A 16301-nucleotide genomic window follows, 5' to 3' on the forward strand; every position below is an offset into this window, starting at 1 on the left:
AGCCATAGTGCCTGGCTGATTTGGCAACACTCCATCATTGCTCTGTGGCTGCTGCCTCTTCCAGCCATTAGACCACACCCTCCTCAGGGCTTCTGCTGCCCCGTGGCATCTGCCTTTTGCCTTCTTGGTTCCTCTGCTCCCAACAACTCTCTCTGCACATCTCCCAATCAGCACCAGAGCTTTCAGCTGAGGCCGCTGAACTCCCCATAAGTTAGTTGTCCTGGACCCAGCCGTCCTTGTCGACTCCATTCAGTAGTGGGCTGCCCAGTGGGAGGGTCACAGGGTCAGCTTGGCTCAGAGAAGCCATGGGTATGGTGGGTGTGCAATAGCTGCCCTGAAGGGGCTAGGCTGGCAGGGTCCTGAGGTGGCTTAGGAGGTCCCAGCCCCCACTGAGACCAGGTCCTGCCTCTAAAGCTCCTGTTGTCCTGGAAGCTGGAGCCCAGCCTCACTACAGACTTTTAGGGCAATGACTCCCCAAAAGGCTGAGGGCAGCCAAGTCCCTGGCTGGGCCCTGGAAGCACAGAGGGAAACATGACATGGTCCAGCCCCCAGGAGCTCTGGGTGCAGAGGGGGCAGGCAGACCTGAGCACATCCGCTCAACATAAGGTCATGACAAAGCAGGTCCTCAGGGGGCTTGGGGCTTGGAGCAGGGATGTCCCATAGTCCTCTAGGGGATGGCCAGGGAAGGGTCCTGGAGGGGAGGCACTGGGACTGGCAGAGAGATGAAAGATGTGACATGTGCAGAAGGGGAGGGTGTGCTGGTACAAGAGAGTGAGCTCAGAAAAACAAGCTGGGGTCAGATCACAGAGACAGCTGGGCTTCCAGGATCGTCGTGTGTCCTTTCCCTGGGGCTTTGGGGGCCATAGAAGGGTAGTGAGCGAGGGGCTCTGCTGTGGAGGTCCCAGCCTGCAGATGACAGTCTAGTTTCATGCCCTGGCTGCCTCAAGAAGGGAGGGGCTGCAATCCAGGAGGCCAGAGAGAGGCTGTCCCAGTGGTAGGGATAAGAGGCAACAATGCTGAGATGCCCTTTGCCCTAAATGCAACTCCACACCCCATCTCCATCATCCACGCCAGGGAGTCCCAGGGTCCATTTGTTGGCACACAGCTTCTGCTTTCCTGGGGGCCTCTTCCGAGTCCCCCGGTCTCTCAGGAATGAAGCCCCAACACTGTTGGCAAGACCCACCAGGCCTTCTTCAGACAGACACATCGAGGGACCCGTCATTCCACCCATGCCCAGCTTCCCGGAGGCCCTTCCTGCCTCCACTCCTCCCACCCCTGCTGCAGGTCACTGACCCTGCTTGGAAAACACCAGGCTTGCTCATATAAGGAGCGTGGGCCAGGCCTGAGTATTCAGCGATGGCATCTGCATGGTGGCCCTGTCTCATCTTGGCTCTGCTCTCCAGCTTGGCAGCCTCTGGCTTCCAGAGAAGCCCCTTTCGGCTGCTTGGGGTGAGTCTGCCCCCTCTTTGCCATCTGGGTCTTGGTGTGGAATGGGCAGAAGGCATCATGCTGGGCAAGGCCTCTGAGTGGAGTGAAGAGGAGGCAGAGGGCTGGGCACTGAGCTGCTGGGAGTAGTGTGGACACTGGGAGAACTGGGCTCCAGCTGAGGCCTATGCTAACCTGTTGTCTAACCCTGGGAAGGCTCTTAAAACTCCCTGGGCCTCAGCTTCCCCACCTGTCAAAAGAGCAATGCACCATGAACGGCTCACTTCACTGAGGGGCAATGAAGGTTCAAGTCTCAAACGAGTGTGACCTCTACAAAATGCTCAGTTGAGCCCTGTGGGGTGTGGTGCGGGCAGGGGTGCTCCGGAAGGAGGCCTAAAGGGGCCTGGGGGCCAGGGAAAGGCAGAATGGGAGATAGAATGAGGTGGGGCATGTAGGGTGTGAAGAGAGCTCTGGGTTCAGTTCCCCCTGCCCTGCTCTCCTGGTAACCTGGATACCTGCCCCTCTCTGGACCTCAGTTTCCCCATCTATTCAGAGTTTTTCCTACTCTGACATGTGGCTCTGGAGGGTCCTATGTCTTGGGGCCACTCAGGTGTGTGGGGGGCAGGGCACCACTGAACCCCTGGTCTCAGCCCAGAGCCTCCCAGGCCATGCGGCCTTGGTGTTGGCCTTGGCCTGATTCCTGTGTTTGTGTTTGTTTTTGTTTTTTCAGAAACGGAGCCTCCCGGAAGGGGTAAGAACTTTTGCCAGGGGGTGGGACCGAGTGGGGCAGGGCAGGATGGAGCTGGTTCCCCAACTGCTGAAGGTGTAGGCTATAACAGCTGACTCCTCACAGCTGGCAAACAGCTTACGGCCCTCTGCCCTGGCAGCCTCCAACAGCGCAGGACTCCTGGGAAAGAGCACCACAGAGTGACGACCCCTCCAACCTCGCAGGATGTAGCCCAAGAGGGCCCCTCACAGGCATCCCTTCCTTCCGCAGACACTTCCTTAGCACTTGCTGGTACCTGGCTCTGTGAAGCGGTCCCTGCCACACCCTCACGAAGCATCTTTATATCCCTAGGGGGAGGGGGTTGGAACACCTCCCTAGAGCCTCTCAAAATTCAACACCCCTATTGGAAAGAGGGTGTCTGGAGACTTCCCTTGGCACAGGAAATCAGTTCCTCTTTGGGAGACAGAATGAGGCAATTACCTAAAGACCCAGGAGGTGGGCTGGGCTGTGTGCTTGAGGGAGTGTGAGGTGTGGAGGATGAGCAGGAAGAGCCAGGGGCAGATGCTCCAGAGCCAGTGTCCCACGCATGGCTGGAGCTCAGGGTGACTGGACGGGAAAGGGCAAGCTCTCACTGGCTGCAGTGGTGTGTAAACGGATCGCAGAATTAAGGAGGCAGGACAAGCATCTGAATAATGGTGGCCACCAGAACATGGAGACTGGAGACGCCACCAAGTCTTCCAATGTAGAAGACCTGGAGGATGAGGGTTGCGTGCCAGGCAGGGGCCTCAGAGCCTCCAAGGGTTTGCAAGGGAGGTGGCTGGGTTGCAAACCTGCTTCTTCAGTGTCCCAGTCTGGCTGATTCTCCACCCACCTCCCCAAAGGTGGCCAATGGCATCGAGGTCTACAGTACCAAAATCAACTCCAAGGTGACCTCCCGTTTTGCTCACAATGTTGTCACCACGAGAGCCGTCAACCGTGCAGACACGGCCAAGGAGGTTTCCTTTGATGTGGAGCTGCCCAAGACGGCCTTCATCACCAACTTCACCTTGTGGGTACCACCATGGCTGCTGGCTCTGGGCTTGGGAACAGGGGGTCTGGCCCAGTGTGATCTCCCTACCCCCAACTCTCTTTCCCTGCAGGACCATCGACGGTGTTACCTACCCTGGGAATGTCAAGGAGAAGGAAGTTGCCAAGAAGCAGTATGAAAAGGCTGTGTCCCAGGGCAAGACGGCCGGCTTGGTCAAGTAAGTATGGACTCCCAGGCCTTGGGGAGAATGTCTGGGATCCAAGGGCCTTCAGGGCTACAAACAACAACAGCTATTATTATTGGTATAGCAAAATGTGCCCATAATTTTGCCATTATCCCATGTTGAGGCTGAGGCAAGTGAGGCTCAGAATGGTTAGGGATCTCCCTCGCCAAAGGGCCAGGCCTGGGGCCGAGGGCCGAGGAAGGGTGGGCTCCTGCAGTCTTTGAGGGAGTCACCATCTCGCACCCCGGTCAGAGCCTCTGGGAGGAAGTTGGAGAAGTTCACAGTCTCGGTCAACGTGGCTGCAGGCAGCAAAGTCACCTTCGAGCTAACCTACGAGGAGCTGCTGAAGAGGCACAAGGGCAAGTACGAGATGTACCTCAAGGTCCAGCCTAAGCAACTGGTCAAACACTTCGAGGTAATCAACCGCCCCTGCAGACCTGGGGGGACGGCAGCGGGGTGCAGGAACCCGCCCATGGGGCAGTCTCAGACAGGGGTCAAAAACAAAAGTTCTGCCTCACGGCATCCCCCATCCTTGGCTGGGAAGGCTGGAGGAATTCAGTGGTTCTGGCCACAGCATCTGGGGCCAAGGGGAAGAGGCTGGGACGGACTCCACAGATGCAGATTCGGTGCTGGGCCCTCAAGAGCAACACCAGCAAGTGCCTCTGTAAGGCTTCTCACTAGGCACATGGGCATTTTTCCTACCTCAAAGCTGAAAGCCAAAGGAAAAGCATCAGTGGTGGAATTTCGGGCACATATGGCAGGCGGTGGTAACACCTCAGGATCAGCATACTCTCCTCCAAGCCCCTGTGGTCACTTTCGCAGTGGGAGACACCAGGCTTGGCCCTCAGCACTGTCCTAGAGGGTCCCTGCATCACCACAGACCCATCTCATTCCCATTGGCCTTGTTCTGGGAACTGGCCTCTGAGGTCACTGAGTGACATTTCCTTACTTTGGCCATTTCAGATCGAGGTAGACATCTTCGAGCCTCAGGGAATCAGCATGCTGGATGCTGAGGCCTCTTTCATCACCAACGACCTCCTGGGAAGCGCCCTCACCAAGTCCTTCTCAGGGAAAAAGGTGATGTAGATGCCTCTCAGACCTGGTGGGGCAGGGGACAGGAATACTGACTCCAGCAGAACAAGCCTGCAGCCTACGGCTTAGCTGCTGCAAGCATGCATGTGTTGGGGTGGGGCTGGGGATCAATCTGCAACTATCACCTTCCTCCTTGCCCACTGGGGTTGGGAGTGAGGATGCTGAGGGCAGGGGCTGCTGACAATGAGCTGCCAGAGGAGCCATTTACAAAGCCTGGTCCCGTTCCCCCTTGGGAAATGGACAGGGCAGGGCTTATCTTCCCTGTTTTACAGGTCCGGAGGCTGAGGCCCAAGGGAGTCATTTAGATCTACTGACTTCACAACGAGGGGTGAAAGACTAAAGAGAACTTCATTCTTGGTGCTAGGTGGTTGACTCCAGTCCCCAAGGCTCCCAGCTGTTCCAGGGGCCTTAATGGCAGTGGACAGTGGGTGAATAAATGTTTGTATAAACAACAAACCAGTCATCCAGGACTTCCAGGTCAAGGCCCGAGGGGCACACACTCAGAGGACTGCTGGCTTCTGCAGGGCCACATCCTGCCCCGGGACCCTCCTCCTCCCCTTTCTCCTCCTTTCTCCCTCCTCTCCTCTTGGCACCCACACACCAACATTCCAAACCTACAAGAAATTCCTTTTAATGGGAAGCTACCCCTTCCCTAAGTAGCTTCTCAGTGCTGAGCTCCAAGGTAGCCTGGGCTAATGGGTGTGTGAGGCCAAGAAAAAAGGGAGCTGGAAGCTGAATCAGCCGAGGCCTGTGCCCAGCCAGGAGCCCTGATCTCCGAGGGGAAAAGCGGTGCTCAGAAAGGCCGGAGCGTGGTAAACAGTGCCTTCCAGTGAGTCCTGGGAGCTGCAGAGCACGCCACCGGCAGGCAGGGCTGCCCAGGCCTCCAGCTCTTGCTAGCCTCTGCCCTGCTAAGGGCTCCTCCCTGTGAGGCTGCACCTCTGCTCCCTCAGCTAAGGGCTGAGGTCTCCCAGTGGGCAGGCCCTGGCCGAGCTGAGCAAGGTCTTTCATCTCCGTCCCTTAGGGCCATGTGTCCTTCAAGCCCAGCTTAGACCAACAGCGTTCATGCCCAACCTGTACAGACTCCCTCCTCAGTGGAGATTTCACTATCACCTATGACGTGAACAGAGAATCTCCTGGCAACGTGCAGGTACCCGGGCTGGCTGATTCATCATCAGGGTGGGGCGAGGGCTGGTGGGGGGGTGCTGCAGCTGCATCTAGTGCCATCACCCCGGGTCCTCAGCCCAAGGCTGTTTTCCTACAGGATGTGGGACAGCTGATGGCCTAGAGCCTGGTGCAGCACCCCCTAGAGGGTGGGATAGGAACGTCTTTTTCTTGGGCTGGTAAATGTCTGGCTTCTACCTGCAAGAATAGTCAATATGGTGTTGCTAAAAGGACACCGGCCTCCGTCCCTCTCCCCACTTTCCAGATAGTCAATGGCTACTTCGTGCACTTCTTTGCACCTCAAGGCCTTCCAGTGGTGCCTAAGAACGTGGCCTTCGTGATTGACATCAGCGGCTCCATGGCTGGTCGGAAATTAGAGCAGGTAATCAGCACCAGTGGCACAGCCAGGGCTCGGGGGAGTAGGGGGTGGAGGAGATTTTTTTTGTAACTGGAAAAAGCTGATCTTTGTGGTGAATGAGGAGAAAGGGGACAGGATAAGAGAAGGCTCACGGCCTCTGCCCGCTTCTGTGGCAAGCCTCAGGCAGGGCTCGCTGGTGCAGATGGCGTGGGCTGCACCGCCTGCTGAGCTGAGAAGGGACCTCACTCTCTGCTGCAGCTTCTCCCAGCTCTTTGTCTCTCTCTCCTCCAGACAAAGGAGGCCCTTCTCAGAATCCTGGAAGATATGAAAGAGGAAGACTATCTGAATTTCATCCTGTTCAGTGGAGATGTGTCCACATGGAAAGAGCACTTAGTCCAGGCCATGCCCGAGAACCTCCAGGAGGCCAGGACGTTTGTGAAGAGCATGGAGGATAAAGGAAGTATGAGCGGAGCTGGAGCCCACACGCCTCCTAGCGGTGCCTCCCTCTGTCCCTGAGCAGCCTGCAACCCCCCTCTTAGGGCAGGGACTCTGCTGGTCTCAGGCCCTTCAGATCCGAGCTGGGGTAGAGGTGGGAGTGGATGGTCCTCAGGCTTGAAGACAGAATATCGGCTGTCTTCTCCGTGGTCCAGGGAAACCCATTCTTTCTGTTTCTAATGCATGATCCTGGTATCCCACAAGTCCCAGCAAGATAAGGCCACAGAGAACCCTTCTTCTTGGCCCTGTTTCATATGGAAAATGGCACATGATGTCTACACCGCTCCCCTCTCCTCCCAGCAAGAGGTACTGGGAGTCCATCCAACTCTGCCAAAGGGCTTTCACAATCACCATGTGCTTTTCATCTTCACCATGTGCCTTTCATCCCCATTTGAAAGTGGAAGTTGTTTGTTTGTTCATGTGGTGGTTCATTCATTGTTTGCTGAGTACCACCATGGGCTGGCAGATAGGGTCCTTGGGCACATGAGTGGGCCGGCTGTCCTGGCCTCCTCCGCTCCAGCCTGTCTGCACACTGGCACCCTGAGGACACCCTCCCACGGTGCTGTCTGTGTCCCAGTGACCAACATCAATGACGGGCTGCTGAGGGGCATCAGTATGCTGAACAAGGCCCGAGAGGAGCACAGAGTCCCAGAGAGGAGCACCTCCATTGTCATCATGCTGACTGATGGGGATGCCAATGTTGGTGAGGAGCACGGGCATGGTTTTGAGCTAGGGCTGGAGTGCTTGGTTGCTGCTCCTGGCTCTGTAGCTGGCTCGTTGGAAAACCTGGGGCAGCTCTTCCCTGGGTTCCCTGTGGTCTGGGAGCCCCTCAAGGGCAGGGTCCTGCCTCCCTCTGCCAGGGCTCTCCACCATCTGCCCCACAAGGGCTCATGGTCGTGACTCCACCAACTCTGCATGTGTAGGAGTCGGGTCTCCCCCAACACAGCTGGTCTAGACCATCCCCAGGGCTGGGGCTGGACTGTGAACACCCGCTTCTCCAACAGGTGAGAGCAGACCCGAAAAAATCCAAGAGAATGTGCGGAATGCCATCGGGGGCAAGTTCCCCTTGTATAACCTGGGCTTTGGCAACAATCTGAATTATAACTTCCTGGAGAACATGGCCCTGGAGAACCATGGGTTTGCCCGGCGCATTTATGAGGACTCTGATGCCGATTTGCAGTTGCAGGTATGCCTTGTCTTGCACACTTCCGGGCATAAGGAGCTCACTACTTCCTCAGACAGCTGCTCCATAAGATGACAGTTCTAGTTATTAGGAAGAGCTTCCTCTTGGGTCAAAATCCACCTCTGACTATCTCTTACCCATCAATAAAGATTCTGATTTTGTCCTTGGGCTACACAACAGGCCTGCTTCTTCAATAGGATTATCAGAGCAAACCCAGGACATCTGGTTCAATATGAATTTCTGATAAATAATGAATTTTTGCAGTGTAAGTATGCCCCAAATATTGCCCAGGACATTGTATTAGTGTACTGCGGCTGCCATACCAAAGTACCAAGTGGCTTCAATGAGAGAAACGTATTGTCTCCCAGTTCCAGAGCCTGGACATCCCAGATCCATGTGGCGGTGGGTTGGTTCCTTCTGAGGGCTATGAGGGCAGATCTTTCTAGGCCTCTTTCCTTTTCTCCATGGCTTATCAATGGCTGTCTTCTCCCTGTGTCTGCACACGTCTTCCCTCTGGATGTCTGTGTCCAACTCCCCTTTTAATAAGGACATCAATCATATTGGATTAGGGCCCACACTCATGACCTTATTTTGTAGACCCTATCTCCAAATAAGGTTGAACTTTAGGAGTACACTATTCAACCCATAACAGACATACCTACACTAAAAAATTATTCATTGTTTATTTGACCTTCAATGTAGCTGCATGTCCTGTCTTTGTATTTGCTGAATCTAGCAATTTTGTTCCTTCTCTAGGCAGGTAATGGCATCTCCACCTCTGCAGGGCGACCACCCCATTCCTTCCCTCCTCTGTCTCCGGATCTCTGCACTCCTGTCCACATCACTTTATCATCTACCTCTCTTTACTTCCTTTTCTCCTTCTTGCTTTCATTCCAACAGACATTCCTTAAATACTTTCTTTGTGCTAAGAACTCTGTACTTTCATATTTCTTTTTTTTTTTAATAGGAAATACTTCTGAAACTGTCCTTTCTAGTCTTCCTCGTGTCTATCTGGGAGCAGGGAGTTGCGGGGGGGAGGCCCCCACAGACTGAAGGACGCAGTCAGGGACAGGCAGAGTGAACATTAGGAGCCATTAGGACGGGCCCAGCCCTGGGGCATGGGTGCCCAGCTGCAGCATCAGTGGGAGCCTGACCTGGGGCTTGAGATGACTGGCCCTGTCCGAACTTCAGGGCTTCTATGAGGAGGTGGCCAACCCACTGCTGACGGGTGTGGAGATGGAGTACCCCGAGAACGCTATCCTGGACCTCACCCAGAACACTTACCAGCACTTCTACGATGGCTCTGAGATCGTGGTGGCCGGGCGCCTGGTGGACGAGGACATGAACAGCTTTAAGGCAGATGTGAAGGGCCATGGGGTGAGTGGGGACAGGGCCTGGAAGTATGCTGGGGATGGGGTATCAGCAGTGGTAGGGCTCTGGCCTCATGAGGGTCCAGGAGTGGTGGCCCCTGAACCTGATCCACCCAGGCCTCCAGCCCCTTGCCTCCTTCCACCCCCATCCTAGGCCACCAACGACCTGACCTTCACAGAGGAGGTGGACATGAAGGAGATGGAGAAGGCCCTGCAGGAGCGGGACTACATCTTCGGGAATTACATTGAGCGGCTCTGGGCCTACCTCACCATTGAGCAGCTGCTGGAGAAGCGGTGAGCAGAGTCCCAGCCCCCACCTGTGCCTACCCCTGGCTGGGCTCCGATGCAAGGGCACCCCCATACACAGTCCCAGCGGTCCTGCCCTCTTCTTGGCCCAGCCCAGGAAGTGTCTGTAGAGCAGTCTGTAAGGAACCCCAGGCCGCCACTCCCCATCCTGTCAGCCCCAAGGCTCAAGCTGGCAAGTCCCGTGGCGAGCAGCCTGGGAGTGCCCCGGGGTAGAGGGCACTTCAGCTCCCTGCTGCCCACACTGGGCATGGCCCAGGGGTGGTGAGGCTGAGTGGAACTAAAGGCCGGGATCCCAGCCCTCAGTGCCCAGAGGGCAGAGCTGAGTCCACTGAGAGGGTCAGTGTTGGTGTGGGTGGGATTAGCCTGTGAAGCCGTTAGTACACAATCTAGCACATGCTGAGTGCTCCGCACATGGACACCATTGCGAGTGGCTGTTGTAGCCCCTTATTTTATTTATTTATTTATTTATTTATTTATTTATTTATTTATTTATTTATTTTGAGAGGGGGTCTCCCTCTGTCACCCAGGCTGGAGTGCAATGGTGCGATCTCGGTTCATTGCAACCTCCGCCTCCTGGGTTGAAGCAATTCTCCTGCCTCAGCCTCCCAAGTAGCTGGAATTACAGGCATGCACCACCACGCCTGGCTAATTTTTGTATTTTTAGTAGAGACGGGGTTTCACCATGTTGGCTACGCTGATCTCGAACTCCTGACCTCAGGTGATTCACCCACCTTGGCCTCCCAAAGTGCTGGGATTACAGGCGTGAACCACCATGCCCGGCTGGTCCTTACGTTTTATAGGTGGGGAAACCAAGGTCCAGCAAGGAAACAGGGCTTGTTCACATGCCCCAGGGAGTTGTGAGCCAGTCTTCTCTGAGCCCAACTGGGCTGTACCCTGGGGGACCCCACAATGGGGAAGGTGGAGTGGGGATCCTCAGCTGCGTCCACCGCTCCAGTGCAGGGGAAGCGGGAAGGGTGCTGCTCTCCAGGCTGTCCTCCTGACTGGCCCCTTCTCACAGCAAGAATGCCCATGGCGAGGAGAAGGAGAACCTCACAGCCCGGGCCCTGGACCTGTCCCTCAAGTATCACTTTGTGACTCCACTGACCTCAATGGTGGTGACCAAGCCTGAGGACAACGAGGATGAGAGGGCCATTGCCGACAAGCCTGGGGAAGGTGAGGATAGGGATGGAGGCCAGAACCCGGAGGCCTCCTGTGCTGGGCACCCTCCCTGGGTGTCCAGTGGAGGAGTGGGCCAGGCTGGGGAGACCCAGACCTGCTGAAGTGGGGCATCTGAAGGAAAACTGGCCACGGGATGGGGAAAATGGGGTGGAGCGTGAATCAGTCAGCATGGACAGTGGGGTGTGGGGTGAATAGGAGCCTCTGCACCTCTAAAGGGAAGTGAGTAAAGGGGGCACACTGCCCATGGGGCATTTCAAGGAAAAGGACTGAGGCTGCAGCATGGAAGGGCTTAGTTAGACAAGAAGAAGCACTTCCAACATGAAAGGCCTGGAGCAGGCTATCAGGCACCTGGAGATTGTCAGGTGAAGAGTCCCTGAGAGCTGGAGGCTGGGACCCCCTCAACCAGACCCCAGACTGCCCTACTCAACAGGGGGTCCGAAATGCCCACTGCAACTAGGTACAGGGTCTGTGTGTGGTGGTGGAGGATTGGCACTGGGAGACATGGGAGGCAAAGAGCTGGGCCTGGCCAGGCCAGGCCTCTGGCTTCCAAGAACTCCTAGTTCCAGGGGACACCCAGTGGGGGAACAGCTGGCTGCTGGGAGGCCCACAGCCTAGGGCTGGTTGGCGAAGCAGCCAGCTCTGGTCCCTGCTCACAAGTGCCCTATGGCTTCTAATGCATTTCTCTTCTTCCTCCCTTGCTGCACCTGCAGATGCAGAAGGTAAGCCTTTAGCCAGCCACCGGGTTGGGCATTATGGAAGGGAGACAAGAGAGAACTGAGGAGGCCTTTCTAAGCAAGATAGGACCCCCAGCCATGGGGGCACACTTGGGACACCTGGGCTCAGGCCCAGCCCTATTGCCAAATCATGAACGTGCCCCTCTCTGAGACTGAGGATCCCTGTAAGTTAATTGGGGGTGGCTTCCCTTGCCCAGGGAGACACAATCAGTATGACAGTATCTATGACCTGCAAAAATGAGCAATTTAGCATGTCAGTCATTTATACTTCATTAGTCCCATAGCAACCCTCCAAGAGGGCCCTTTTATGACCCCCATTTTACAATGGGGAAATTGAGGCACGGGGGGTTAATTTGCTCAGTCTGTTTGCTCACAGACTCAGCAGATGGCCAAGCTGGTACTTAGGCCAAGGCAGTCTGGCCCCAATGCCCATGCTGGGAATTGCTGGGGATCACAGTCCTCTGTGCCTCTCTCACCACAAAACTGGAACCTCACAAACTCCCTGCCACTAGGCAGGGCCTCCCCAGTCCCTACTGGCCTGCCCCACCTCCATTTGGACTGGCACATTTGGACTGGGCCATCACGTTCCCCTCAGAACAGCCCTGATAAATGTACCGGTGCATGTGAGTACATATATGCATGTGCACGCATATGTGTGTGCCTGTGTGCACGTGTGGGTGGGTGTTTACTATCAAGAAGCAACAGACAGCCGTGAGCCTCACTCACCCCAACTAGTGGGTGGGCAGCCCAGGGGTGGGGCAGATGTTTGCTGTGAGCATTACTCAAAAGAGAGAAGATGACTTAATGGCTTGCATTTCAGCCACATCAAAAAGCCCTGCGCCAACATTAAAATCACATCCCATTGCCACCAGCCCCATAAAGGGCTTCGCTGGATGTGCCCGATTTCCAAAGCCTAATCTTTGGGGTCACATCTCCACCTCTATCTGCCAGTGTTGGGGCCCCTCTGGGGCCCAGCAGCACTAAGACAGGAGGAAGGCACGGGGCTGGGGGAGAAGGAACCCCTAGACCCTGCTCACCACTGCCCTTCGGCTTTTCAGCCACACCGGTGAGCCCCGCCATGTCCTACCTGAGTGAGTACATGCTGGCAGCTGCCACTCCTCCCACTGCTTTGAGCCTGCCCCTGCCACATGTCCCTCCACGGTGGCTACTCATTCAGCTCTCCGGGATGGGCAGATGGACAATGTGCCCTGAGGAGATTGCGGGGTGGGAGGGCAATGGCATTAGCAAGCGGGAAGGGGAGGGGCATAAGCTGAACTCCTATGGGGGTCGTCGGGCGCCTCCCAGGGCCACTTGCTTAGCTCAGCCCCCTCTCCCTTTGTATCTGCAGCCAGCTACCAGCCTCCTCAAAACCCCTACTACTATGGTGAGTCCCTGGCTGCTCCTGGGGAAGGCTCAGGGGCCTGGGCACGTGCTCCTGCCTGTCTCGGAGTCGAGCCCATGGAGGCCAGAAGGCTGGGGGAGGCCCCAGGTATGATGAGAGGCCCCGGGAGTCAGCCCCTTCTCTAATGTGTCACCAGTGGACGGGGATCCCCACTTCATCATCCAAATTCCGGAGAAAGACGATGCCCTCTGCTTCAACATCGATGAAGCCCCAGGCACAGTGCTGCGCCTTATTCAGGATCCAGTCACAGGTGAGGCTTGTGGGCTAGGGCCGGGGCCAGGGGGCCCTTCCTGGGAGGGCTTGGGTCCCCCGAGGTAGGCACAGGGACCAGGTTCTCACCTGCTCAGTAAGGCATCGTCTTCACATGCAAAGAAACCCCTGGGGGTGGGGAGTGCCCAGGGCCACAGGCTTGCTCAGCCCCACATGCCAGTGCTATTGGGAGATGATTAGCGTGAATGGACCACCTGGGCCTAGGGTAGGACCCAACCTGTGTCTGGGGAATAGCTTTTCTCTGAACAACACTCCCTGGCTCAGGCAAGTGGCAGACCCATAATGTCCCAGCATGACCCAAACCTAGAGTGTCTAGGAACCAACAGGCTTGGGTTCTGAAGTCCTGGTCTCTCTTGTGGCCCCCGCTCTGCTGCCCCTCAGCCAATCTGGTTGAAGAGGAAGGCACACCCCTAAAGGCGATCTGGACTCAGAAGCTCTCGCTGGTCTCTCTCCCTGCCCCATCCCTCTGGCAGGCCTCACAGTTAATGGGCAGATCATTGGCGACAAGAGAGGCAGCCCTGACTCCAAGACCAGAAAGACTTACTTTGGAAAACTGGGCATTGCCAATGCTCAGATGGACTTCCAGCTGGAGGTGACAACGGAGAAGATCACCCTGTGGAACAGGGCCATGCCGAGCACTTTCAGCTGGCTGGACACAGTCACAGTCACGCAGGATGGGTAAGCTCCCCTACAAGGTCTCCAAGGTGGACTACAGGCTGAGAGTCTAAGGAGGCTCTTGAGGGATTTAGACAAATCCCAGGACAGGAGATCCACGGGGGTCACAGGAAAGATCAGAGACCCCAGAATCCAGTCTCCTGTCACAGGGGAGGGTGACCATAGTGGCCCCCAACCAAACCCTGGGGCCCTGTCAGAGCCAGAATTGGTAGCTGCACAGTTCAGCTGGTTGGGTGAAGGCGTTAGGTGATAATGGCCCCCATTTGCCTCTTCTGTGGCTGCTCTTGTCTTCTTAGCTCTCCTGTCTTCAGATCCCCCAGAGCCTCCCACTGAGGCTCAGAGAAGGTGTGGAGCCTGCCCAACGTCACTCAGGAAGTCAGTGGCTTAGCTGGGGCTGGACCACAGGCCTCCAGATTCATAGGCCAGCCCTCTCTTTCCCACTTATAGACACGCAAGGATCCACTCACGGGAGGGGAGACAGTGTGCATGAGGCATCCTCTTTCCAACGCCCCTGAGATAGTTTCTGGAGTCTGTGGGCCCTCGGGTGCCATGTACAGGGGAGGCCCCACCAAGACGCCCTTGAGTCAGATGCCCAGTGTCACGGCCACTGGGCCCCACAGCCACTTTCTGGCTTCCTCTCGTAGGCTGTCCATGATGATCAACAGGAAGAACATGGTGGTCTCCTTTGGAGATGGGGTTACCTTCGTGGTCGTCCTACACCAGGTGTGGAAGAAACATCCTGTCCACCGTGACTTTCTAGGCTTCTACGTGGTGGACAGTCACCGGATGTCAGCACAGACGCATGGGCTGCTGGGTACGAAGTGTTCAGACTGCAGGCTGTTCAGGCCTGAGAGCAGCATGGGAAAGATATACACAAGGCCTTCCTAGGCACCCTGTACCCAGCTCACAACACCCCATTCAGCCTTTGCATCAACCCTGAAAGGCCAGTGGCCACGTTACCCGTGGCAATGGCCAGGGGCTGACAGCATGAATATTTTTCTTCCCAGGGCAATTCTTCCAACCCTTTGACTTTAAAGTGTCTGACATCCGGCCAGGCTCTGACCCCACAAAGCCAGATGCCACATTGGTGTTGAAGAACCATCAGCTGATTGTCACCAGGTGAGGAGACTTCTCCCACACCCTCACCTCCTCAGCAACGAGAGGAGGAAAGAGCACCCGCTGCCCAGGCACATTAGTCTGGTGGGCTTTTGTCTTCTGTGGGGTACCCTTGTTTCCCTTTGAGGTCTTGGCCCCTCCCAGGCTCTTCCTAATCAAGAAAAAGCCCAAACTTGGCTTCCTAGAAAGAGTAATCATGTAACTTCATTCTTGACCAAAGAATTCTGGGCTGTTAGAATTGCCAACTTCCCACCCTTTTTCAATCTCAGGTCCGCTAGCCTAGCAGCCATCTTACCCACCCCATGTATTGCAGCATCTCTCTTCTTTCCCCAGGGGCTCCCAGAAAGACTACAGAAAGGATGCCAGCATCGGCACGAAGGTTGTCTGCTGGTTCGTCCACAACAACGGAGAAGGGCTGATTGATGGTGTCCACACTGACTACATTGTCCCCAACCTGTTTTGAGTAGACACACCAGCTCCTGTTGGGACGGATGGCCCGGATTTTATGGCATCTGGAACATGGGCACAGAGAGGGGCCTGTGGGAGGGGCTGGGAAAATAAAGTCCAAGGTCGAGACCAGACAGCTGCCAGCCTCTACATGCCTTCATGAGCCTCTGCTCCAGGGAACAGGCAACTGGGACCCACAGCAGCTCAAAAGAGGGGATGGCTAGCAGGAAGGCAACTTCTTGGGCCTCTCCACTGACACAGCTGAGAGACAGAGTTGGTTGGACTAGAACTTTAGGGATTCAAATGTATGACAGCTTGGGGGAAAAAATAAAGAACTGACTCTGAAGGAAAGGGGCTCTGAGAAGTCAGGAAGGGTTGAACGTATTTCAGTATCCAGGAAAGTCATAAGATAAGTAAATGGTCCCAGCTCAGGAGCTCCAATCAGGACCTTTAGAAGTAGATAATACTCCAGTGCAGACACAGCCCACATCTAAATGGGGATGTCAGCCACCCTTCCATCTATCCATCCATCTATCCACCATCCATCCACCCATCCCTCCACCCATCCATCCATTCACTCACCCACCCACCCATTCACCATTCAACCATCTGTTCACCCACGTATCCACTCATCCATCCTCCACCATGCATGCATCCACCCATCAACCTATCTATCCATCCCTCCAACCATCTGTCTATTCATCCATTCATCCCCCAGCTACCTATTCATCATTCAAATATGCATCCATCCGCCCATCCATCCTACTATCTGTCCATCTCTCCATTTGTCCATCCTTCCATCCATCCATCCAACCATCAATTCACCCACCCATCCACCCACGTACCCATCCATCAATTCAGCAGATAAACCCAATACCTTGGGCCAGGATCTGGGGGTAGAGTTGAGTAATCCAGTTCCTATTTTCATGAGTGCTCAAGTTTGTCTTCAGCTGGGCCAGGCATCTCTTGGATCCTCTGATTGTACCTTATGATGACCACTTGGTGTATCTATCCTCCCAGTGAGTCTGTGGTGGGATAGAGGGTCAGAGAGAGGTTCCTGGACGAGGGGCTCTGAGACCTCTCCAGTCTGGATAACCCACTCCCACCCGGA

At 55.6% G+C, this 16301-nt stretch overlaps 1 protein-coding gene across 2 annotated transcripts; it reads left to right on the forward strand.

Annotated features, from left to right (window-relative positions):
• The first annotated feature begins 1334 nt into the window (after positions 1-1334).
• On the forward strand, positions 1335-15324 carry ITIH3 (inter-alpha-trypsin inhibitor heavy chain 3). Of its 2 annotated transcripts, XM_019023634.3 has the most exons (23): positions 1335-1449; positions 2156-2176; positions 3034-3200; positions 3292-3396; positions 3655-3817; positions 4366-4479; positions 5516-5641; positions 5921-6037; positions 6305-6473; positions 7086-7211; positions 7513-7694; positions 8883-9068; positions 9216-9355; positions 10386-10540; positions 11257-11265; positions 11793-11903; positions 12339-12371; positions 12629-12664; positions 12819-12932; positions 13426-13630; positions 14272-14441; positions 14635-14746; positions 15077-15324. In XM_019023634.3, the coding sequence occupies exons 1-23, from the start codon at positions 1357-1359 to the stop codon at positions 15204-15206; spliced, it is 2784 nt and encodes a 927-aa protein (XP_018879179.1). In that variant the 5' UTR covers positions 1335-1356; the 3' UTR covers positions 15207-15324. The 2 variants fall into 2 exon arrangements, with proteins under 2 accessions (XP_018879179.1, XP_055238635.1); XM_055382660.2 differs by lacking the exons at positions 11257-11265; positions 11793-11903 and having other exon boundaries at positions 1336-1449.
• The last annotated feature ends 977 nt before the right edge of the window (positions 15325-16301 follow it).

Source organism: Gorilla gorilla, chromosome 2 (genome assembly GCF_029281585.2).
Source record: "Gorilla gorilla gorilla isolate KB3781 chromosome 2, NHGRI_mGorGor1-v2.1_pri, whole genome shotgun sequence".
Taxonomy (NCBI): domain Eukaryota; kingdom Metazoa; phylum Chordata; class Mammalia; order Primates; family Hominidae; genus Gorilla; species Gorilla gorilla.

Coding starts and splice junctions, on each gene's coding strand:
- ITIH3 (XM_019023634.3), top strand. CDS start 1,357: ATGGCATCTGCATGGTGGCCCTGTCTCATCTTGGCTCTGCTCTCCAGC. Junction 9,069..9,215: donor CAGATGTGAAGGGCCATGGG/GTGAGTGGGGAC, acceptor CCCCCATCCTAG/GCCACCAACGACCTGACCTT. Junction 11,904..12,338: donor TGATAAATGTACCGGTGCAT/GTGAGTACATAT, acceptor TCGGCTTTTCAG/CCACACCGGTGAGCCCCGCC.